We start from the raw sequence: 24381 nt of genomic DNA on the forward strand, positions 1-24381 counted from the left end.
CTGTGTACTGTTGTAATTGTGTGCCAAGTTGTGAGCTAACAAGTTCCCATTCAGTGTTATTACTGACAATAGGTTTTCCTCCTCTGAACTATCTGTGTGATCTGTTTTCCAGTGAAATGCTCTCTTGCACATCCATAAAGCAATCATCCCCACATGGGGAAAGTGGTTACCACCACAGTCATTCTTGTAGCTATTTGTTCCTGTTAATCTTATGACCCATAATACTCATCTGTGCCTTGCATCCTTAAGGGAAATCAAGTTAATTTAGGGATTATAAAGATGAATTAAAGCACTCCTTTGCATGCATTGGTCTGACCTTGACTCTGGCTCTTGTGCTTATTTGTCAAGGTATGTCCTCTTTGTCCTTTGCCAGTGAAATAAGTTAAAACATGATACATGGTTGTAGAGTAAGCCGGATTTAACATCTTAAGAGTTCCTACAATTTTTGCTGTACAGTCATGTGATTTCACATTTCTTTGAGCCAGATGAAAATAATTAACATATTGAGCAGTCTTTTTAACAGCTTTGGTCTCTGACAGTTTCCTGTATTTAATTGTGTCTTGATCTTTCTGTTCTGTCCTCTTACAGCTTTCTCTTTGGAGGGATCAGGCCTAAGCTTTGCAGACTTGTTTCGTTTGGTGGCTTTCTGCTGCATCAGCAGGTGAGTTAATCACTCAAAATTACCCATTATTACACAAGGACATGAAAACCACACTGATCTGTTTTGACCTGTACGTTTAATACAAATACAGTATATAGTTATCTATCCACATCATACAGCCCAATGTTGTCTCTTTAATGCTTTCTGTTTAATTTGTTGTTGAACTGAATGTTCTTAAAAACCAACCCCGTTGTTTTGGAATTAAGGATCTTTTAGGTGCTGCAACACTTAAGTTATTGCTAATCAGACTAATCACACAGTGTGTCATTTGGTATATATTGGTTTTGTATGACATACTGTTTCTTTTGTTAACAAAATGGAGTGCTACCATCTACAAAATCCATAGACTAAGTATATTGATTTACAAAATCTATGAAGTTTCTATAATCATGTAATGCCAAAAAAAACTCCATTTTATGTCAGAAGTGTTTGGTGTGAGTTCAGTCCGAACACAACTTAAGACGCCACAAATCATAAAAGAGCAAGTGTCAAGGATGGGAAAAAAACACACTCAAAATAGTCAGTTTTTAACCTTTATCTACATAAGGGACGTTTGTTGAGCATATATGCTTTTTCAGATGGATACACAGTTAAAATAGAAATGCATGACTACTGCTGTAGTATTCTGTTGCACAGAGAACACAGAACAAAAGGTTTTTTTTTCTGGACTCCAATTTGTCTTCTCTACCAATTGTTACCATCAGTAGTGCAATTTAAGCAGGGCAGGCATTTTTGGGGGGATTTTGAAGGAGGATTTGTATTCTAACATTATAATTTCAAACACAAAGGTTCCTTCACAGTCTTCACTTTGTTGGCCAAAAGTGGCAGAACATAAGAATTGGTTATCCAGCAATGGTATGAAGCAGAAAAAAGTTAAAAATCAGAAAAAAATATTCATGGTGCTGATTATTCTCAGGTATTAATATTTTTATGCCATATTGATTAGTGAGGGAATTTTTTGTTTTGCCCTTGTTAGTTAATTATTTAGTTTTTATTTCCATGTCATTCCACACATGTAACTCATCCCACATGGAATTAGAGACTATATGACAAACATCCAAAATATAAGAAGTAACACATATACGAAAGCCAAAAGAAAAACGTCAATCATAATATTATACTGTATCTATATACTGTCAACATTGTGTGACAAAATACCAGATCTCAACTGGGCACATAAAGATCTTGGTTTCTGAGATAAATTATGTACAACATAAATACTGAACCTATCATCAGCACTTTTGGTTCATTCCATATGTCAGTTGGTGAACTTTTAATTATTAAAAAAACATACCTTACCAAACCCGTAGCTGTAAAAGAAAGTGTGCACTTCTTTTAAACACGACCCTTTTACAGGGTTGGAATTGTGTAGACGTGTAAATAAATTAGTCCTTTTATTCAAAGTACCTTCATTCTTCTTAAATACTCACAATGCCATTCCATGCACAATAGTTTAAAAATGCCATGTCATTTAACACACTGAAAATTTTGAGATTATTACTATTTTCTTAAGAAATCTGTATTTTGCAGCTTTGATCACTCAGGTTTGCTTGACTAAAAGCTTTGGAAACTATGTTAAAGTGTTAAAAGGACTTGTAAAAGACCCAAAGGTAGCAGAGCAGCAGGCACATATTACCCTCTGGCCAAGCCTCGCTCTTTTCCAATGTAGTGACTCACACACTTTTAGGCTTTCAATCCCGCCCTCTTTCACTCACTTTTTATTTTCTTCTTTGTCCTACTATTTTCCCCTTTCACTCTCTCCTCTCTTTCCAAGGGATGTGTTGCCCTTCACTCTGAAGCTCCCAGAGGCCATCGCCTCAGCCAGAACATCTGCTGATCTTGAGGAGGTTGCTAAACTTGGAGCAGGTTAGTTTACTCATTTGAATATATCTTTTTGGTGGGAGGGGGGGGGGGGGGTTGAAGGTGAAATATGCAATTTTATTGATTCCATTGCAGCAGAAAACAACAGGATAAATAGATTCATTCAAGTTTGCTGATAACATTTACACATGTTGCATTTTTCACTTTTGTAAATTAATAGCTAAGTATTAAAACATTGTATGTGTAATGTTGGATAACGAGCTGGTGTGTAAATGTGAATTATTTGCATTTCCCATGATCACATTAAGTTGCAAAATATAGTGAGATCATTTGAAAATAGTCTTCTAATGTCATCTTTGAAAATCTATGAGAATGTAATGGTTCTGTTTGCTGATGTATAGTATCACTGTGTCGAAAGTGAGAGTGTGAACATTGTTTATAAGTTGTGTTTGTTATTGCATCACCAGGGGCATCTCTCCAGAGTGAGTTTGCTACAATTATTGGTTATTTTGCATCATTTTCATGCAGCCAAACTGATTTATGCACCTTCCTTAGCATGTGGGAGATTCAGTAAAGTAGAGTGTTTTCCCTCATCCAGCATCTGTTGTGTGTAAAAACCTTTTTTTTTTTCCTGAGGCGTCACACTCATAAAGCCCATCTCAACCACATTCCCCCCTGCTCGAAGAATTAACTGGCATGCCAGTGCTAAATGACTCACCCCCAGGGACAAAAGCCTGATCCAGGCCCAGATTAGTGCTGCTCGGCTGGGCATGGACTCAGGCGAGTGCGGGACGCATCTGGAGCTTTTTCTCCATTCCAGCTGCAGAAGGCCTCGGCCTTCTTACAGTCCTTACCACAGAACTTGTGACATTTTCATTCTATAATCTGACACCTCCATCGCCAAAAGTGTGAAGTAATTTTCACTGTAATGAAGTCAAAATTGTCTTTTTTCTCAGAAGAGCCGACATTATTTGGCTTATACTCACTTCTTCTAATTTATACTTTTACTATGCACTTTTTACTTAATTTAGCTGAGCTAAAAATAGTGGATTAAAACTGAATAGGTTTTGATGGATTTCTCTTCCACACCACTTCCCTTTTCACAACCCACTCAGAGTGACCTCTCTGTCCATTCAGGCTCTGCTGCTATGACTCAACTCAGAGCTATCATGTGTACTCTGGACTGACTCAGTCAGATTTCCAGTGTCCCTCTGCCTGGCAGTCTCTTATGCAGTGACACACAATGATTTGATGACACCCTATCTTTAATGTGGTCTTGAATGATCTGTGGACATACATTTTCTCTCTCTCTCCTTTTTCCCCACTGACAATGTCTCTCTCTCTTATTCATAAAAGGGCTCCTGTTTAGTAAGGTGAGACAATAGTGAGGTTTGTACCTATGAAGGTAACTGACAATAGTGAATAGTTGATCTAAAAGGCAGTTCTGACGTACATGCGAGCAGCATTGTGAATGTGTGTGTGTATGTGTTTGTATTGTATTGTGCAGACTTTGACGTCTTCATAGTATCATATCACCTGTTATGTGGCTCTCCACCTGTAGTGAGAGTTTGGGAGTTTTGATACTTAAGAGACCTTTGAAGGCACTTCTGTTCATTATAAAGTTATTAAGTTCAAATTAAAATTGTTATGTTAAAGTATAAGAAGCTTGACAGGGTCTGGTTTAGCTGCTATGAGGCCCACTGGGCAAAAGCTGTGGGCCCCTTTTGAGCCCCTCTACACACATTCCCCCAAACAATTTTTCCCAGATTCCCAGAAACCAACCAGTACTTTTATCCTGCTCTTAGTTTGTCATGATTTGATTAAACCCAAATTACATAGGGCCCTTACGGCCCCATTTCAGTTTTTATTTGTGCTTTTGTGGTGTATTTTACCAGGGATACACCTATCCAATGCTCTGGATGGGTTCCTGATACTGACCTTATTGAGTGGATTGGGTATTGGCCAGATGTGAGTGATCCACACCGCATACAATTTATTTGTTATATTTGTATTTTTGTAAAAATAGAAGAGCCATGCAGTGTGGTATCCAGATTTTAAATTTGGGGTAAAGACAGATCTGGTGTGGGAAGAATTTTGTAATAATCTTATTACCACAAACTATTTGCCACACAGACAACCTGGGTCCTTTGGGGTCACTGTTGATTTGGGGATCTAGGGCAGCTTCCCACTTGCCTGGTTGTTAATTCAACTTTGAAGCTTGGTTGATTGGTTGCTGTATTTTGACTGAACAGTATAAGAAACTAAAATTGCATTTATGTAGTGATCTCAATCAGTGGCACAGTTTTAACAGGCAGGTTGTACATTTTTGCTAGTTTGGCATGTCTTTTCTAACAAATTGGCTATTTAGCACTAATTACAGTAGCACAAATCAAAAATAAAAGACAATGATGACATTATGTAAAATTATGTCAGCACTTACTATCACCCTGAGCCTTGGATATAACTGTTACTTAAGGTATTTATTCCTGTAGTTTTTCAAAAAATGCTGTATTTTGTATTTGGTCATTAGAAAACAAGCATCAAATAAATGCAAGATGCTGACCTCCAGTGACTTGCTGACAGTAGTGCTTGCAGAATGAGTGCACAGTTACAGTATGGTATTTATTAGGGGCGGGAATCTTTGGGAATGTCATGACTCAATTCATTTCTGATTCTTTGCTGTCATATTCTGTGTGCTGGACCATTCACTGGTGTCCTTAGTCCTTAGTCATACAATATGAAACATAGGCATAGGGCAGATAAGATAAATGGTCTGCAGCCTTTTTATTTTAAAAAGTTAACTGCATTAATGAATTAATGAATTAATGTGAAAGTATTTTACAGTCTCCTGCCTGTATGAGAATAACAAAATGAGGGGGAGGCAGAGTGCTCTGCTTTGTTATTAACTTCATGTCTCCAGTAGTGGAGAGCAGCGTCTCTGCTGCACCGTTAGCTCCAGGGAAAGCCGTTGTTGTCTAAGAAGCTGAGCAGGTGCAAGGTTTTTGAGGTGAAACAGACTGAACAGATTATTTTCTTCACCTCAGAGTTGGTTTAACTCGTTTAAATCTGCAGTGTGTGTTGGTCAGATGGTCTCGTTTGTTAATGCTGGAGTTCACTGCTCTGCTCCGCTAACGTTAGTCTCTGAGTGACAGTGTAGAAAGTTCACAATATACTTCACATTCGTCTTGCAAAGGTATTTATTTAGTCATTAAATCAAAAAATGCTTACAACCACTGCCTTTTATGAAGAGGAACTCTAGTGTGTGAGCTGTACACTGTTAGACTAGTTTTGCCTTTTTGTTCTGTCAACATCACGTTATTAACTAACATTAAGAAAATAGATTTGGCATTTGTGAATTAATGCAGAATAGTCCATGTCCACATTGGGATGCATCTTAGAATTGATTTTTTCCCCCACCCTTAGTATTTATGACAGTGTTTCTGTGAAACTGACGTTACTCATCAGCCAAACTGCACGTAAGCTATCCTATAATAAGGAACTTGTCTGTTGCTTAATCAAATGTCTTTTGATCAAATGTTTGATAAGCTTTGTTTCCCAGTAGTATACAGGTTAGAGTTGGCTGTATAGTTTAAAAGGGTAAGAGAAGCCGCTTTGTTCCTGAAAAGTCCTGGCTTGAATCTCAGTATTTTCCTCTGCGGCTACAGTAGAAGTGGCTGTGAGCCCAGGGTGGTTAAGACCTACTTTACTTTGCTCTGCTGCAGGTTTGCCTTCTCTTCTGGAAGTAAGAGGCTTCTGTTGCTTTCCAAAACCTACTATAAACAGCTTGCACAGGCAATTGAAACTGATTCCATCATTTTTAGCATTTTATAATATTGTCATATTTACTAATCTAAAACATAAAACTGACAGCCACATATTAGAGTGGTGCTAGTGGCTAGTGTGTTCAATCAATCATTGTTCTGCCTCTTAACTATTACCACCCACCTGGTAACACACACTTAAAAGTTCTTGCACTCTAGAAAGACTTCTAAACAGGTGGGTCTGATCATAATGCTGATTGTGAAAGAACCAAAAATTCCTGCACATTAAACTTTAATTCATTAATTTTACCTAATGAAAGTTTGAGGACCAAGACATCATAAATAAAGTGACTGCAAGAGATTGTGTGTGGGATTTTTTGGTTCTTACAAAACTAATAATACCCAAGTTGATCATGGTGTGAAGTAATTTTACTGTATTTTAACACTAATTGTAGTATTTCGGTAATGTTTGATGATTATTGTGATAATACCATGATATTTTTGGCCACAATGGTTACATCAAACTTTTATACTGGCACATCCCTAGTCTGTAATTCAGTTTTTGAAATATTTCCAGTTTTGGAAGAACCAGAATGATAGACTTCATGTTTCCATACAGTGTGGTAGTTATGTCTATTTCTGTCTCCAGTTCAGCTGTCACTTCCCTCTACAAGTGGCCCTTGACTTACCCCTTGACTTTCCCAGTTCTTACATCAACCATGCCAAACCACATTCCTCTGAGTTCGCAGTCCCAGGTGTACAGTATATGTGTGTATGTGTGTGCGTTTGTGTGTTTGAACACTGTACTGCAGGGCTTCGCTGTGCCTGTGAAAATGCTTATATGTATTACTGAGTAATCAAATTGATTCCTTGAAATTAGAAGTGTCAGGAAAAACAAAATGAAAATGTGAAATACCTTTAACAGAGTGATCAAAATTGTATCTAATGATTCAGTAAAACAGTAATAAGTAATACAATCAGAGCATGTAAGAGAAGAAATTAGAATATATTTTAGAAGAGAGAGTAAACAAGAGTAGAATAGGAGGGAAATAGGAAAAACTTGTCAGAGAGAGAGAACAACAGAGAAAGAGAGACCAGGCAACTTCAATGGAAAGGGAGGGGAGAGAGGCGGGGATACTTTGCTAACAGTCCGCCCACACACACATTAACAAGAGTGAGTCATAACACAGATTGACCGTGAGTGAGCCAGAAAAGCCAGTCGAGTTTCGGCTTGTGGAGACACGGCACTGTGTCTTCTGCAGAAACCCTCCAAATTGTACAGAGAATTTAGATCCAGTCTGAGATCAACAGCTTGTCTGCGTGTCATCGAGCTTTGGATCACAGTAAGTATTGTTACCCTCTCTTTTCTGCACTGTGGTCCTGTGAAGGAGTTGCTCTGTGTCTGGCACTAGTATTCCTCATGTGGTATTGTTTCCACTGGTGTGCATCTGTCTTGTTTTGCTCTGTCTGGTACGGCTTGAGCTCTAAAGGTTCAACAAATGGTTGTGTTACACTTGTTTGGTTCTATTTTCCTCTGTCTCTTTAGCTGTAAGAAGCTCCCTGAAAGGCTGAGCCTCAGAGTCTGCAAAAGTAAACAGCAATGATTTTGCTCTGAGTGGCATTTAGAGGTATTTTGAGATGGGTTGTAATTGCAGGACTTGTGTTAAGTCATTGGGAGTGGATCAGTGGAAATATATTAATGTGTATGTTTTATTATAGAACATTAAAAGAAATAGTCTATTTTTTCATACTTGAAGCCATAGAAAGATAATATATTTACCTGATTTTACTGTAGTTGAAAAAGTATACACTAAGTTGGCACAATGTGAACAGTGTTGTGTGAAGCATGGTACAGTACATTGTCCCTTGTCAGAAATGCCAGAGCTCTCTGTAGTTTGGTTTGAATCTATAAAATCAACTGCTACCAGAAGAGCCACAGCTCTTAGCAAATAGCTGACAACTACAGTTTCATTGTTGGGGTGTCATAATACACAAAAAATGGTTCCATATGTATCAGACTTTTCAAGTCATGCTACATGTATATAAAACAGAATATAACATTTTTACACTCATTTTGAAAAACTAATTCTTGCTTTAAAAAGTTGTCATTGTTTGCATATGGGAACAAGGTAATCAAAAATAACACAAAGGCTATATGTCAGTATTTCTCCAATTGAATTGCAAAACTGTGTGCATGTGAAGGTATATGATCAGTGAGAAATATCTTTGTGGCATTTGCCATTGCTTTTGCACAGTAGAGACTGCAGTGAGAGACTGCTTGAACACAGGGGAGAAGGATTTGCCCTTCAGTCCATTTTAGACCACGTTCAGTAATAGACATACCAAGGTGATGTCTTCACAAATTAATGTTTAGTGGTGCTATTTTCAGAGAAATCTTTGCCAGCAAGGGTGACTGATTACTTCCCCTTGTTTAGATTTGCTATAATGTGCTAGAAAATCTCAATGGTCCCAAACAAGGGGTTTACCATACCAATGATGCTAGCTTTATGAGCTGGGCTCATCTCACTAGCAACAACTGTCACACTGCTAAACCCCCCCGACTGGAACACTTCAGAATTAATAATCCTCTCATGTTCCAACACAGACTGTAATTAGACCATACTGGGGCTATTCAAATGTGTCTTTTGTGCGCACAAATTCATTATTTTCAATGGAAAGCAACCTGTTTTTTCAGGCGCATTCGCAGCGCATCGAGATGGAAAAATCTGAACTTTTTTGAATACAGCAAGCGCACCGCAGGTCATGTGACAAGAATCAACCAATCAGCTCCACATGACTTGCTTCACCCTTCCCATTCTAGGACGTCACAACATCCGGTTGAAAGGTCAGCCAACGCTGGTTGCCAACTGCCATTAAACACTAAAAAGATACAAGTGGTTTTAGTTACTTATTAACAGCAAGTGCAAGAGTAGCACAACCTCCCAAGCACCTTGATTTTAGTCGCAACATCTGAAAGAGACTATAATCATCTGGTTCATGGGGCTCACCAAAAAAGCTGCATAACAAACTATACAGACTAAACAGTGCAGTTTATGACAAATTTATATACTGTTGCACCTATAATTATTTGTTCTCAGTAGTGATGCCAAATTGATGCTTTCAAAAGCATTCTATGATCTACAGAAAATAAATGGAGTTGGTGTTTGTTAATTCTTTTGTCTGAAAGCACCTACTGAATCAATGGTACAGGTTTGATAAGGCTAATTTTAGCTTTAATCCACATACTAACCCCTGGTTACTGGGGAAGGGACAAAAACCAGACTGAAGCCATTAATTTGGCACTTATATGTTGTATCACATCATGCCCATATAATACAGATACAATAATTCTCTCACTCTCACACAGGCTTCTGGGACGCTCAGTTGTGCCGCAGTAGGAAGGGTTCAGCCTCATTGTCAGGAACAGCTGCTCCTGACAGGCCACCCCCCCCTACCCAGAGACCTGTCTCCGTGGCAACAACCCCAGCGCGCCCCCGGCTTCGAACTCGCACTCCATCTGAGCTTGAGTGTTGCCAATCCAACGGAGCACTTTGTTTCATCAACCCCCTCTTCATAAAGGTTCACCAACCAAACAGCGACCAGAGCACCAACTCCAATCCTCCTAGCACAGCAAAGGAGGGCCTGAGGGAGGAATCCCTTGGCAACAGCAGCAGCCCAGAAACCAACAAGTACACTCAGCACTCTTGTGACGACAGTCCTGAGGTCTGTAGCTCAGAGCTCAGTGACAGCAACCAGTCAAGTCAAAGCAACCTGCAGAGAAACACAGAGCTCCAAGACAATAACAGCCAAAACCGCAGCAGCCAGAAGCAAAGTGGTACAGACAGTGTGTCACGGTCCCCACCCCCCCGTCCTCCCCCACCTCGCTTAGGGCCACAACGCTCTGCCCCTCCTCTCCGACAGCGCAGCATGCCAGAGAAGATCTCCTGGATCAATGTCTCTAAGGAGAAGGTGGAGGAGAGGGAAAGGGGCAGCAGCCTCCTTTCTCGTCTGGGCTCCTCACTAAGCATCAGCCCCTCGTCCTCTCCCCCCAAGAGATTCAGCATCAGCTCTCCCATATCCATCCCCCGGCCCTCCATGCCCATCTCTCTATCATCTCTGTCCTCCTCTCCACGCCGGGCCAAAGCCTCACCATCATCCAGCCAGGAGGATGCCCAGTGCCACCTGGCACTGGAGGACAAGACTATTGAGGAGGCCCTCAGTAGGGCCAAACTGTTTCAGCAGAATGCGACCACAACCACCGCCCAACACTCCTGCAGTCCTCCAGACCATTCCCCGATGACAACCAGCAAGCAAGCAGAGGTGCGAGGAGCAGAAGAAGAAGCTGGAGTTGAATGCAGTGGGGGCGGACAGCGACTGAGTGACATGAGCCTTTCCACAGATTCCTCAGACTCTCTGGATTTTTCTCAGTCCTCTGCCTTCTTCCTTCCTCCTCTGCATGACCCCAACCCCCCCACTGTAGCTGACTTTAACACCCACCTCCCTCTCTCCCTCCCCCCACGCCACCTGCCTTACAGCAGCATGGAGGAAGACGACGATGATGAAGATGACGAGGATGAAGAAGAGCCTGACTATGGTGTCAGCCTGGAGAGTGACCAGGACCAAGACCAGGACCTGACCATGGTGCCGCCGGGGCACCGCACAAAGCGTCGCCCCAGTGCCAGTGCTTTGGTCCTCCAGAAGGCCCTGCGAGGGCACCTGCGCAAAATGAGTGGCGTTTTCAATTCACTGCTGACACCCGAGAAGAGGGCGATCCGCAGGGTGCTGGAGCTGTCCAGGGATAAAGGCTCATACTTTGGCTGCCTGGTGCAGGACTACCTGAGCTACATGGGTGAGGCTGCAGGCACCCAGGCTTGGCAGGGCTATGCCTCTGGATTGGAGCTGCTGCAGACTCTTCGCCAGTTTATCACCCAGATGAAGAGCTACCTGCGACAGAGCTCTGAGCTGGAGCCGCCAATCGAGAGCCTTATCCCTGAAGACCAGATTGGTGAGTGCGGAATGAATATATATTTTTCTTCTTCTAATCTGGCTCTTAGCTCTGTTTCCTCACCCTTGTTATTTCTCTAGCAACAACTTGTGACTTACAGTTATCACTGTTACCTCACTTTGGAAAACGTTCTTTAAATATTAGTAATTGTGGGTAATTTTTTGCCTAAAAATACAGTCAACTGCTGTGAGATTATTGCTGACATGCTCAGATTGCAACGTTTTAAGCATTATGACCTTGTCCTCAACTCAGCAGGAGGGGGGGGTTGGTGGGTATCATTTCTGTGTGTGTTTGCAAATAAGTGTGTGATTATTTTTAGGAAGTGTGTGATGTATTCATGGAGACATCTTAATTTTTGCGGAAACACTATGTCACAGAAAGTGTGTTTAATGTAGATGCAGCAGTTTCACTTCAATATTTTAGCAGTGAGGACATCTGAAAACTTGTCCTCACGTGTTTGCAGCTGGGTGTGTTTAGGTTTGTGTGTGTGTGTGTGTGTGTGTGTGTGTGTGTGTGTGTGTGTGTGTGTGTGTGTGTGTGTGTGTGTGTGTGTGTGTGTGTGTGTGTGTGTGTGTGTGTGCTAGTGTGCGCTATCAGGTTAATTTCAGTCTGTTGTATGTTGTCATGTAAAAAAAACACTGCTGGTAAATCATTTCCAAAACACAGTGAGGGCAGGTGAACAATGTGCAACAGAATGCAAAACCCCTATAATACAATATAAGTATTTTCTATTCCCTTGTATTGCTGTTTGTGTTCATCCTTTATTGTATCTTACAATGTCATTACTGCAACATGAAAAGGGAAAACCACATAGATAGTTAAGAGCGCACACACCTGCCGGAAGAGCAGTGTGAATCATTTAGGCCAACATTGGAACTTGGACAGAGTAACATGTACACAGAGGGCACAAAGAGTGTTTTATCATAGGAGGAAGGCGGCTGCTGAACCAACCTGTTCCTACTGGCCCCATCCAAATAGTTCACCAGAGGGCTACAATTATGAACTGATGAATTGGGTGGAAAAATGTTCCTTTTTTTTATCAAAAGTAATCACATAGCACAAACTCATATTAAATACTGGTATTATATATTTTAATGTTTCTTTTTCTTTCAGTCTTTAGTTATCAGATAATTTTTTTAGATATTTTTAACAGTTTTACAGAACTTGAACTCAAGTTCAGTAAACTCAGTATCTAATATATGATGTTTATATGTGCTATCTGATGTAACACAGCAGTGATCTACACACAGATAAGCTGTAACATGTTCAGGTCTGAATGTCTGCTTTTTGCAAGTCCTTTTCCAGGAAAAAGTGACAGTTTTAATATGTTTTTTTTTAAAAAAAACAAATTAAAACTGAATAGATTTGGAAATTAACTTATACCAATAAAATTTTCAACAGAAAATCCAAAGAATGTGCATCAGGTGGAAGCAACCTCACTTTGATTCCAGTTGGGACATTTGTTTCATGGTGTCCCCCCCACCCCCACCCCCTAAAAAAGAAGAACACAAAAATATATTTGGCAAAAAACGTGGCACAGCTTGATAAAGAAACTCTCCACTGAAAAAAATGTTCCATATTGGATTGAAGACAGCTAAAGGAAAAAAACACAACATTTTTAAAATGTTTGTATGTCTCGTGTCATGTTTGCCCCCTCTTGTGCCTGTTTTCTGACTGGCCTATTTTCATGGGGATGACACACTGGGAGCTGCTGCGGTTTTACTTCTTGGAATTGTTGCACAATATTTTGTTGTGGCAGCTTCATAGAGTGTTTTCTGTTAAGCTCAAAGGCCGGCTGGCCCAGATGCATCTGAGTGGCTGTCTGCCAAGTCGTGCAATCTCTGTCTTACTCCAGCTCCACTTCTTTTATACCGACTCTCCAATCAGAGTGAGAGGATTTGAGGCAAGCCCCCTCCACTTTCTGTCCCAGTCTGTCTTTCTCTGACACTCTCTCTTTGCATTTATTCTCTGTTGCTGTGTTTCTTTCCCTCCCTCTCTGTCATCAGAGCTCTTCCTCTACCACTCTGCTTGCTTTAAAGTGATGTGCCAGTATTTTGAGTTTGACTGATTTGACTCTCATGCAGTATTTCATGTAGATGAGGGATGATATTTGCACACACAATATGGTCACCTTACTGTAAAGTTGCCATACATAGCAAAAAAAGTAATGTGACTTTTGCAGCATTTAGCAAATCTACAGCTGACATCAGGGCACAATGTGACAAAAACAAAGAAAACAAAAAATGTTCAGAAACATCATCACATCTGGGAATCCATGACGTGGCAATGGAAGGAAACCTGTGAGTAATATCACACGTTTTCAGAGGAGACAATCACAAGGATTCAAATATGGAAGATGATGTTGTTGTTGTTCCTGTCTTGCACTCACTCAACAACCCAGCCATGTGTCTGTTTGAGTTCAGGATGTTCAAGCGGGGTGAGGGAAGCGGAGGGGGATCAGAACAGAGTTCCTTGTATTCCACTCATCCCACACAGTGAGGCTCTCCTCCAGCAGATAGTTTGAGCCAACTTGACGTCATGAAGCTGTGTTTGTGGTGTTTTTTATAAAGTCCTCATGCATTATGACAACATCAACAGCTGGATAAGACCTTTGGCTTAGCTGTATTTGTGTACAGGGTCTGACATACTGGCTTGAATCTTAAAGCTTCCCAGCAAAACCTGAAGAAAGTTCTTGGTACAGAAGTTAGAAGTCTCTGAGCTATGTGCAGTTAAGGCCTGCCTTTGATAATTGTGATTGATAATTCCAACTGAAATGTTTTCTTCTAAAAAAAACAAAAACATACATATATCCTCTATAAATCACATGAGAACCAATCAGTTGGGAAGCTGTTGATTCTTTATCCTAATAGATGGAAAACTTCTCTGCATCTAGCCAATATGTCTTTTTTTATGTTTGACTTTTAAATTGAGACAAATAATAAAAAACAATGAAAATTCAGAACACAAACCTATCATTGTATTAAAAAAAAGAGAGGCCTACAGACTTTGGCCAACAACCCACATTAGCTCCTGTTTTTAGCTCATGTTTCCTCCTTATCTACAAAGAAAGACACACCTTAACTTGTGGACGTAGCTGCCACACACAGTAGCTGTAGTGCAGTACGACCTTTTCTGATACATCAAACCTTTTTTTAAATTTCAATTCAAAAAAATATGTACAGTAATTTAACATGAAATTTTTGACCAAAAAAGGGATAACAGATTGTCTCAGTTGGAATTTCCCAGATAGTTTTTTTCACCTTTCCTGTGAGCCAAACAGAAAGGTCTGATGATTTAAAACTCATTAGAGAGAATACACTATTCTTTGCTTACTAATGAACACAGGGACAACCCGGATTTGCTTGTTTGGATGACCCAGGGGTAGGTAGAAAGGCTATTTTTAGGTATGTGTGTATCAGGAGAGATTCTTGATGCAGTGACAGAACAGATAGACACACCTCTCTTCCTGATTACACCAGGCTATTTTTACTTCAAGGAGACACAGATTCATTATCTTTGCTTTTCTGTATGTGTGTGTACAAGTGTATGGGTGTTTGGTGTGCTTTACTGTGAGTCTGTCAGCTTGTAATTGTTTTACATTTGCTTTTTCTATAAAATAATTGGGACAGCTGAGAAAGTACTACAAAAATATCAAATGGAAATAACATCAAAGTCTAGCTGTAACGGCAGACAAGATGACAGAGATGAATAAAAAGCATATGTGAGAATTACCACTTAAATGTTGCATTTCCCTCGTACAACTGTCTGTTACAGATGTTTGGTTACAGGCTAGAGGGAAGGATGTTTGGTCAGAGGATGTTTATACTGAGCAGGAAGAGGCCCTGTTTTGTGGCATGAAGTGCCTGTTTTGACTGTCCTTGGCTGATAAGTTGCCCTTAAGCAGACTGTCTCCTCTGTGTTTTCTACCATGTAGAGTAAGACTTAACCATTTATCTAAAGGTGAAGTCACGGTGCCATGTATGCTAGGTACATCAGTTCACTTTGAAGCCAGGACAGGACAGTGAAATACTGAGAGGTCAACATGTACCCTTGGCTGCTCCTCTGAAGTGTGGAAAACTTACAACCTCAGGGCAAATACTCTCACACTCCTGTAGAGGAGTCTAATTTGTATGTCCGTAAATCTGGACACTTCTCCTGATTAGAATTACTTGAACAGAGCCTTTAACTTGATGGCCAGAGTGAGGAATGTTAGCACTGCCTTCCCTGCTTTTAATCACTTTAATGCAACCGTTGGGGGTGCCGAGTGATTACTGAGCTGTTGGAGAAACATTTCAGGAGAAAAAAATGCTAGAAATAAAGAAGCTACATTACTCATCAATTATATGTCAATTACTAGTTTCTTTATTCATCATTGCCCCTTTATTGTGTGGTCTATTAAGTGATTAGTTGATCAAGAAATAATTAGCGACTATCATAAAAATCATTATACCAATTTTTAGCCATAACAGCACTATAGTTGTAGGGCCAGTAATGTCTCTCTATCAATCGTTCAACTGAAATATCTCTGTTTAGTGCTAATAAGCAAATGTTAGCATGTTAACGTGCTAAACTAAGATGTGAACACGGTAAACACTATACTTGCTCAACGTCAGCATGTTAGCATTGTCACGGTGAACATGTTAGCATGCTGGCGTTAGCATTTAGCTCAAAGCACCGCTGTGTTCAAGTATGGGCTAACAGAGCTGCTAGCATGGTTGTAGACTCATAATTTTGTTTAGAACTCAATAATAATTTGGTTTTCTTTGGGTTTTGAAGTGTTTGATGATTTATAGACCAAACAATTAATCAATTGACAAAACAGTCAGGAAGAGTTTGACCTAAAAAAGTAGTAAGGAAGTGATTTCAGGCAGTAATGGTTGGCACTTCCCAGAAAACATTTGTTTTTTTCCTTGTACCTATTGCACGTTGTAGCGGGAATCATTGCACATAACATGTTTTTGTTTACTATAGTACCATTTGAAATCTTGTCTTGTTCTGCAACATAGTTTTCTTTTCTCTGGGTGAAAGTGGAGGAAATGCTTGACTATTTTTTTTTCCCCGGCATGACTTTAATCTCGTCAGAGCCACAGGTAATTTCTGTTAAGTTTTCGGGATGTCACGAGGAGCACAAAATTGCAGGGAGTAGGTTGTTTTCTACATCAAAACAACAGCCAATCCTGAAGTCACATCCTGGAAAAATTAGCTGGCAAAGACACTTTCAGCATCAACAATTCCACTCACTATCTGTGCCAGCAAAAAATAACTAAACAAAAGCAACACTAACTGTGCTGACGCCAGTTCAACATGCTAACCCTCCTTACTGGCAACTCATTCAGTAGTTGAATAAGGAAGTGAGCCTGTGCTGTTTGTGAGAGCCTGGCATGAGAGCCATGCCCTTGCATATCACCTCGCCCTCAGCTGTCTGGTCTTGGGCCAGCAGAGCTATCAGGAGAAAGCAGAGAAGACATTTTCCATTAAGAAGAGCGAAGGACGTGTAATTTAAGAATTCATATTGACGAGAATGACAGAGATTGGTTTATCTAAATGGCAGATGCTGTCTGTGGTGGAAAAATAAAATCTGCAGATGTGCTCAGCCAAAAGAAAAAAAACTGCTGACTTCATCCTATTCTGGAGGAAAGTCAGCAACACACAGACAGCATTCACACATGGTCCTTATTCAGCAGTGCTGTGGTTTGCTTCCATCCTGTCTGTATTATGATATCATGGCTTGTGTTAGTTAGACTGTGCGAGCTGAGCTTGTAAAAGCTGATGTTGACACTGTCACAGTGTGGACACACACCCCACACTTCACTCTGAGTTATTCAGCTCCAACAAGAACAACACAGTCAACTTTCTTTGACTTTGATGTAAGTTAATGAACAACTGGAGCTTGGGTTTCACAGATGAGAACGCAAGTAGCAGAGAAGTAATGATCTGACCTTGACCATCTCCAGTCTTACATTGTTGTGGCTCACAGTGTGCACAACAAAACTGATAAGAAATGAGATGTTGATGTGTGTGTTTGCACTGAAATGAAATGACCTTAAAATACCAACACGCCAACAATCTTAGAGGCATGTATCCCAGTCAGAGTGACCTATGGACATTATTACAGAGCTGCTATCTGAGGGTTGTATTTAGTCATCCTGCCTCTGTTTGTTTAGATATCAGAATACAGAAGGAAGGGCTTAGCACTTCCTTCATGTGTGAGAATACCCCACAGAGACAAGCTGCAATATGTTGACTGTGACAGTGCAGTGTTTCTGAGTTTGTCCAGTACATACGTATGTCCAGCAGCTGAAAGCCCAGGTTCAGTCAGAGATACTGGTCAAGGTGTTTACAATTCATTACAAAGGATTACACATATTTAGTGGAAAAGGCTCTGTTGTTTTAAGAATCTCAACAGCAAGAAGGATTCTGCTTAGAGCTAATCCCCCTTAATAAACATACATAAACATTCAATCTTACTTAAATAACAATACTAAAAATGTAGCACACAAGGAGGAGGCTGGGCTGGTGGAGATAGCTGCAGCAGTATACAGTGTTGGCATGAGCATATCTGCAGAGTAACAGAGAGGAGTTTCAGGTTATGATGGCTGTGCAGTACTGCTGCACAACTGCAAATCAACTAAAGTACGACTTAAGTGCTATCCCTGAATAAACGCTGTGCTTCATTTCTGTAATCTTCTGTGATTTCGAGCCAATGTTGAACTCTGTGGTTCACTCTGGTCTGTGTATTCAGCTTCCTTAACAGACATGAATCCAGGTCATTCCCATCACATCAATCTGGTCTATTCAAGAAAGAGAACAATGGTTTATGCTTCCTCAGACCTTCTTGTCAGGTCCATGACCTTCTTGTCAGGTCCTTGCTTTATACTGGTCATTCATCAAACAGCAGTTTAAAAGACAAGTCTTGCATGCAGCACAATAGCCAATGGCAGGATTCAGATGAGAAAGCCACACTTGGTCTAATAAATTATAAGATGAAGATATGAAATTTAATAGAGAAATAAATTACATATTTTGTAGCTCATCTGTTTCCTCTTCTCATCAGATGGAGTCCTGGAGAAGGCCATGCACAAGTGTGTCCTGAAGCCCCTCAAGCCGGTGGTGAGTGTGGCCCTGAAGGAGTTCCAGGTACGCAGCGGGGAGTGGCAGGAGCTGAAGGAGAACCTGTCGCTGGCGAAGGCTCGGCAGCCGCAGGAAATGGGCGTAGCTGACACGCTGCCCCCCGACCCCATGGCCATAGAGAAGATCAGGCACAAGTTCCACACCATGTGTAAGCTGTACTCACCTGAGAAGAAGGTCTCCATGCTGCTGAGAGTCTGCAAACTCATCTACACCATCATGGAGGACAATTCAGGTAGAGACTGAGGCTGAAGCAGAGACACACAGCTGTACACTAACTACCCACTAAACCACTGAACTCAGTGTTACCTATTAACACATACAGAATAATCATGTACACAGTGATCAGTAGGGGCAACACAATTACCCACAATCATAATATACACAATAGATCAGGAAACCTCAAACTGGAAAATGATGAAGTCAGAAAGGATGTGATGACCCTGGTGTGTGTGTCTCTCAGGTCGTCTGTACGGTGCTGATGACTTCCTGCCCATGCTGACCTACGTGTTGGCCCAGTGCGACATGCCTCAATTGGACAATGAGATACTTTACATGATGGAGCTCCTGGACCCCTCGCTGCTCCATGGAGAGGGTGTGTTTGTTTACACCTCCACCATAAACACTCCACACTCTAATCAAGATGCAAAAAATGCAACTTAAGCTAAGAATATTTGGTTCTTACACCACCTTCAATGTCCATATTGTAAACCCTCTGCCACGGTGTTTTCATGTCCAGGTGGTTACTACCTGACTAGTGCCTACGGAGCAATGTCCCTGATCAGAAACTTCCAGGAGGAGCAGGCAGCCAGGGTGCTGAGCTCTGAAACCAGGGATACACTCCACCAGTGGCACCGCCGACGCACCACCCAGCGCTCTGCACCGTCTTTTGATGACTTCCAGGTAAAAGCTCAGTCATACTTTAAGGAGACTTTGCCTGAAAGTGCATGGATGTCTACATAGCTCATTCTTAAGATTACTAAAGACAAAAGCACATCACCTGGATTTTAACTTTTTACTATGGTTAGTTCCAGAGTTCATTGTAAGATTTTAATGAGGCCAAGGCAGTTATAGGTTGCAGTATGAGGTTCCTGAGGTTGTGCCAGACCTTGAAACATGAAGCCATTGTGTCCTATGCATAAGAAAATGAACAAAAACACTCAAATTCATTGTTTCTAAATTACATTAATGTGTTGATGTTTTTAATTGTCTACATCCTAAGTTAAAGACAATACTATATATATATATTATACGTCCTGCCTTGGCTTGCTTTTGATGATGAATATATTTTTCTTTTGTTACTTCCTAACTGCTTTAAGTAGTGCTCCATAAATAATAAGTATCTTCACTAACATAGTGAACATTTCTTTCTTTAGACTTCTTAGGTCACATTTACTGTTTTTTTTTGTTTTTTTTCTTTTTTTTCAACATTTTATATTGAGAACCTTTCAATGAACAAACATTCGAAAGCCTTAGATAGCCTTTGAAAAACATGAGAGTAATGAGGATTTCCAGTCAGTCAAGTTGATTCTCTTGGCTGTGATCCACTCGAACACCTGAGCAGGTATTATGAGATGCAGTTTACATTTACATTTTGCCATTTGGCAGATGCTTTTATCCAAAGTGACTTACAAGTGAGCCAAGACAATAAAGCATTAGAGGGCAGTGACTCAAAAGAGACGTGGTACAAATTCTGAAGTAGCCACTAAGTACAATGAGAAAGCGTGCTTCTTTTTCTTTTTTTTTTAAAGTATAGTAGATTCTTAACAGCCTTAATGTCTTTGCCAGCCAAAAATGTTGGACCAATGCCATACCAGTGTGTGCCAGGACTAGAGAGTGTGTCTGACTGTTTTTCTGACTGTTCCTCAGAACTATCTGCGGGTGGCACTGCAGGAGCTGGACAGCGGCTGTACGGCTAAGACTTTGCAGGTCCGACCTTACGCCACCGTGGAGGAGGTGTGCCAGCTGTGCGCTCGCAAGTTCAGAGTGTCGGACCCAGAGAACTACGGCCTGTTCCTGCTGACAGAGGGCAGCAGCCAGCAGCTGGCTCCAGACACCCACCCTCAGAAGATCAAGGCCGAGCTCCACAGCCGCCAGCAGGGCGCTCCCTTCCACTTTGTCTTCCGCCGCATGGCCAACAGTGACTCCTCATCATCAGCTCACCTTGATCCTGCACCCAACCTCAACAACCTCACTGTGACCTCTGACCCCCAGGCCAACCTAGATGACTTCAGCACAGACCCGTCAACCCCCCCTTCCCAGCCCAGCCTCAGCCTGGGCCTCAGCCCAACTCTAAGCCTCAGCCTGCCGCCAAGCAACCTCAATGGAAACTCCATATCTATATGACTCAAGGGTTAGGAAGTCTGAGCGGGGTTTGTGACAGTATTGCCCATTATCTCTAACAAACATGGCTCCATGAGACCTACAGTAAACAGGCCGGCATGTTGAAGAGAGCTGGGCTGTGTCGGGTTCAATGCTGTGCCGTGCCAGTCTTTACAAAGCCTGACTTCTCCTTTTGAATGACACGTCTGTCTCAGTCAACATCCCCTCTGTGGAAAGTTTTGTCTGACAGACACGGGTGAAAGAGGAAAGGAGGAAAGGAGGGAAGGAAATGACAAAGATGGAGTTTGTTTTTAATTCCTTGGCTCTATTTGTGATCTGATGTAGATTTGGAATCAGAGCAACACTTTCTCCAACGCAGATCTCAAAGTCTAAACACATAGTTAAGGTAGAGATACTGGAGTTAATGTAAAGTGTTAAAAACCTTGTGGATGCTGAAATGTGTTGACAGTCCTGCCATAATGCTGGTGCTTCAGGGTCAGCTGTTGTTGTTGCTACCTTTAGATTACATAGAGGGAAATCAGATCTCAGATACCTCTGAGACTAATCTTCCATCAATCACTTTAAATATACAACAGATAGTTTATTTAGGTGATACTGTAGTACTATGATTTACTTGTTGCAGTTGCTGGTAAACTGTTATTTTGTTGTTTGAGTTGAAATTGTTAAACCTTTAGATTGTTTGTTTTGATGGATTTGGCGACACCCAGTGGTGGCTGCTGTGCATATCTTATATGCACGTATATTTCCGTAATATTTTCCCATTGCTCCATTTGAAACATTAAAAGGCAGATAGGAAGAACTTAGCTGAAGAGCTACAACCACAAACACCAGCAAAAACCCTGAAAAAAAACTCTATATTGTAAAGAAACTAAACAAAAACTATAATGTACAGTAGAACAGTAGATTTCCAAATGTGTTTGCCTGCGTGCCTCATCGTCAAAAACTAACAGCGCTTCCTTTTCTGTACTAACTCCCATGGGAAGTTGTTTTTTTTGTTTTTTTTTATCACATCTATGCTGTGGCTACTGGTTCGTGGCTCATTAGCCACCAGTTTATGAGTCCCAGCCACTGGCTTTTACCTTTTGCTTTCAAAGTGAAGCATTTCCTGTGTAAAAAGTTGCATATTTGCTGGCAGCATTCCCAATGCAAGTTTGAATATGAACAAGTGCTAACATACCAGTAAATACATCAAGTTAGAGCTGCAGTGACTAGTTGATTTTGATAATCGATCAACCAGTAAGTCATTTTAAGTAATTTTACAAGCAAACATTTGATATGTCTAGGTTCTCAAATGTAAGAATTTGCAGCTTTTCTTAGTCTAACATTAAAGTAAACTGTATACCTTTAGTTTTTGGACTGTTGGTCTGTCAAAACAAGATATTTCAAGATGTGACATTGGGCTTTATGAAATTGTGATGGGCATTTTTCACTGATCTGTTGTTTCATAGACCAATCGATTAGTTGATTAATCGAGAATATAATGGGCAGATGAATCAATGATGAAAATAATCAGCAGTTGCAGCCCTACATTGAATGGCTATTGCAAGTAAATGTTGGTGAGTAACAGTATGAAATATGGTATCTCAAGGATTAACAATTGTTGGTCAAATATTGTTGCAGCATGTAGTTTGTGTTTAATTGTAATGTTAGAAACAGGCAAATCTGCCAGTGTTGAAAATAGTAACATTCATTTATATATTTACTTATTATCCTGGAGATATGAGAGATATTGTAGATATTGTGTAAGGGCTTATTTCCTATTCAGATTGACAAAACGTGACACAGGAACAACTGGATCCTGTGGCTGGCTGCCATATTACAGTTTCAATAAAGTCTCTGTACTACTGACTAATATGAAAGGTTTTTATCCTGGTGAGAAAAAAAGTTGTGGCCATTTATATAAAAGATGTGTGGACCTCTTAGCTGGTCTGAGGTCACACACAGTGAAACATGCTGTATGGCTCTTTGTGGATCTTGTAGATATGTTGAAAGACAGAGGTATGTAAGGAGACATTGAACAGGACGGGGAATATTACAATACAGACGTCTACATCAGTATTGAGCTTGGTACTGTCAGTCAATAAAATACTTGAAATTTGACATTTTCTCATGAATTTTAAAGGTTCCAGTTGTTGGAAAATTTAATTCAAATACTGTTTATTTACTGAATGAGTTGAAATGTAACACTCTGTTCATTCCTGTTTTACATCGACATGTAATGTAAATGTTTGAGGTGTCGTTAGCAGAGAGATGAGAGAAAAGTGAAAGGCTGAAGGAAACTTGAGAGCTTCTGGATGGCAGTCATGTATCATCCTGTATATAACCTGTACCTAGCTCACCATGTATAACCTCTTGGGGCCAAGTGTTCAAAGTTTGAATTTACTCATACTGCCATATTATTGGTAATCTAACTGTCTTTGATAAAGCAAAATGAGTATTTATATGTATCTGTGCGGGGATTTTTCACAGATGGCTTTTCCATGTCTGTAATATTCTTTATGGTGTCAACATGTCATGTGCATCCTTCTTATTATTTGCCATTGAATGATATCATAAATATTCTTTTGCACTTAATAAATGTTGGAAACAGAATTACACACCTGGATTTGTTTTTGCATTTTATCAAATATGAACAACCTCAGCCTTTGTTACATTTGGATGTGTTATCTTCTGTCACCATCAGATGGTGCTCACACCTCATCTTTACACCATCAGTGGGTCCAGTGCTACTGGTTTCACCTGTCAGAGGTGTGCATCATCTACTGAGCAGACTTCTGAATGAATCCTAGCTGACACATCAGAAAGCTCTCTGGATTTCAGATGAGATCCATTTTATTTATCCCATGCAGTGAAACTGAAGTGTCACAGCAGCAAAGGAAGTACAAGAACAGATGCACAGTACAGATAGGTAACCTTAAAAACTATACTAGTACTATAATACAATGCACATTAGGAGGATCTACTTTTATATCCAGATATAACATTTTCTACAAACTATACACAGATAAAAAATAAATAGTAACTATAAAATGTATTGAGACACAAAATGTCACAAATACAAAATGAGGAAGTTGCAATAAATTATTCAAAACAAAAATGGCACTTGATGGTATGGAATCAGGAGGAGGGAAAAATGCCTCATGTCTGCAGATAGTTCTGTTAACAGCAGAACAATTATTTCTCCTGTAGCAGTCCAGAGCACTCAGTAGGGGCTTGGAGGTGTAGTCTATGATCATTCCTCTCTCCCACCTCAACTATGCAGTCCAGAGAGCATCAAAGGACAGATCCAGCTTCCCTGTCTGCTGCTGAAATGCTACTGCCCCTGCACACCACGGCATAGAGGATGAATGATGGCTGATTTGTTTTACTGAGCAGCCTCTCTGGATGTTTTCTGACTCAGGATGTTTTGTCAAGAAGCTCCTTGGTCTTGTTTGCTCTGACAAAGTCACTCAACAGAGTCCTGTACCAGCTTCCTGTATTCACCCTTTCAAACATTCTCTTTATCTTAGTTCATATAAAATTAACATTTTCACAAATGGATCTCTCCTTACTGTTTAAGAGATTTTAAAGAACATGGCAATCTTTTGTCTGAGGCTGGATAGAAGATGTTTTTGACTTGTACAGATCTTTCAGCGCTCACCCGCTCACACAGAGCCTGAGCA

The 24381-nt window shown here is 40.5% G+C and overlaps 1 protein-coding gene across 2 annotated transcripts in view; it reads left to right on the forward strand.

Moving 5' to 3' along the window:
• rin2a (Ras and Rab interactor 2a) overlaps nt 1-23316 on the forward strand; it is a 56708-nt gene extending 33392 nt beyond the window's left edge. For both annotated transcript variants that reach the window (XM_067609353.1, XM_067609354.1), the window contains 7 exons: nt 589-661; nt 2436-2527; nt 9611-11248; nt 18303-18611; nt 18840-18971; nt 19116-19279; nt 20246-23316. In XM_067609353.1, the coding sequence (XP_067465454.1) occupies nt 589-661; nt 2436-2527; nt 9611-11248; nt 18303-18611; nt 18840-18971; nt 19116-19279; nt 20246-20722 (2885 nt within the window). In that variant the 3' untranslated portion in view covers nt 20723-23316. The remainder of the gene's footprint in view (nt 1-588; nt 662-2435; nt 2528-9610; nt 11249-18302; nt 18612-18839; nt 18972-19115; nt 19280-20245) is intronic.
• The last annotated feature ends 1065 nt before the right edge of the window (nt 23317-24381 follow it).

Source organism: Thunnus thynnus, chromosome 14 (assembly GCF_963924715.1).
Source record: "Thunnus thynnus chromosome 14, fThuThy2.1, whole genome shotgun sequence".
NCBI classification, from domain to species: Eukaryota; Metazoa; Chordata; class Actinopteri; order Scombriformes; family Scombridae; genus Thunnus; species Thunnus thynnus.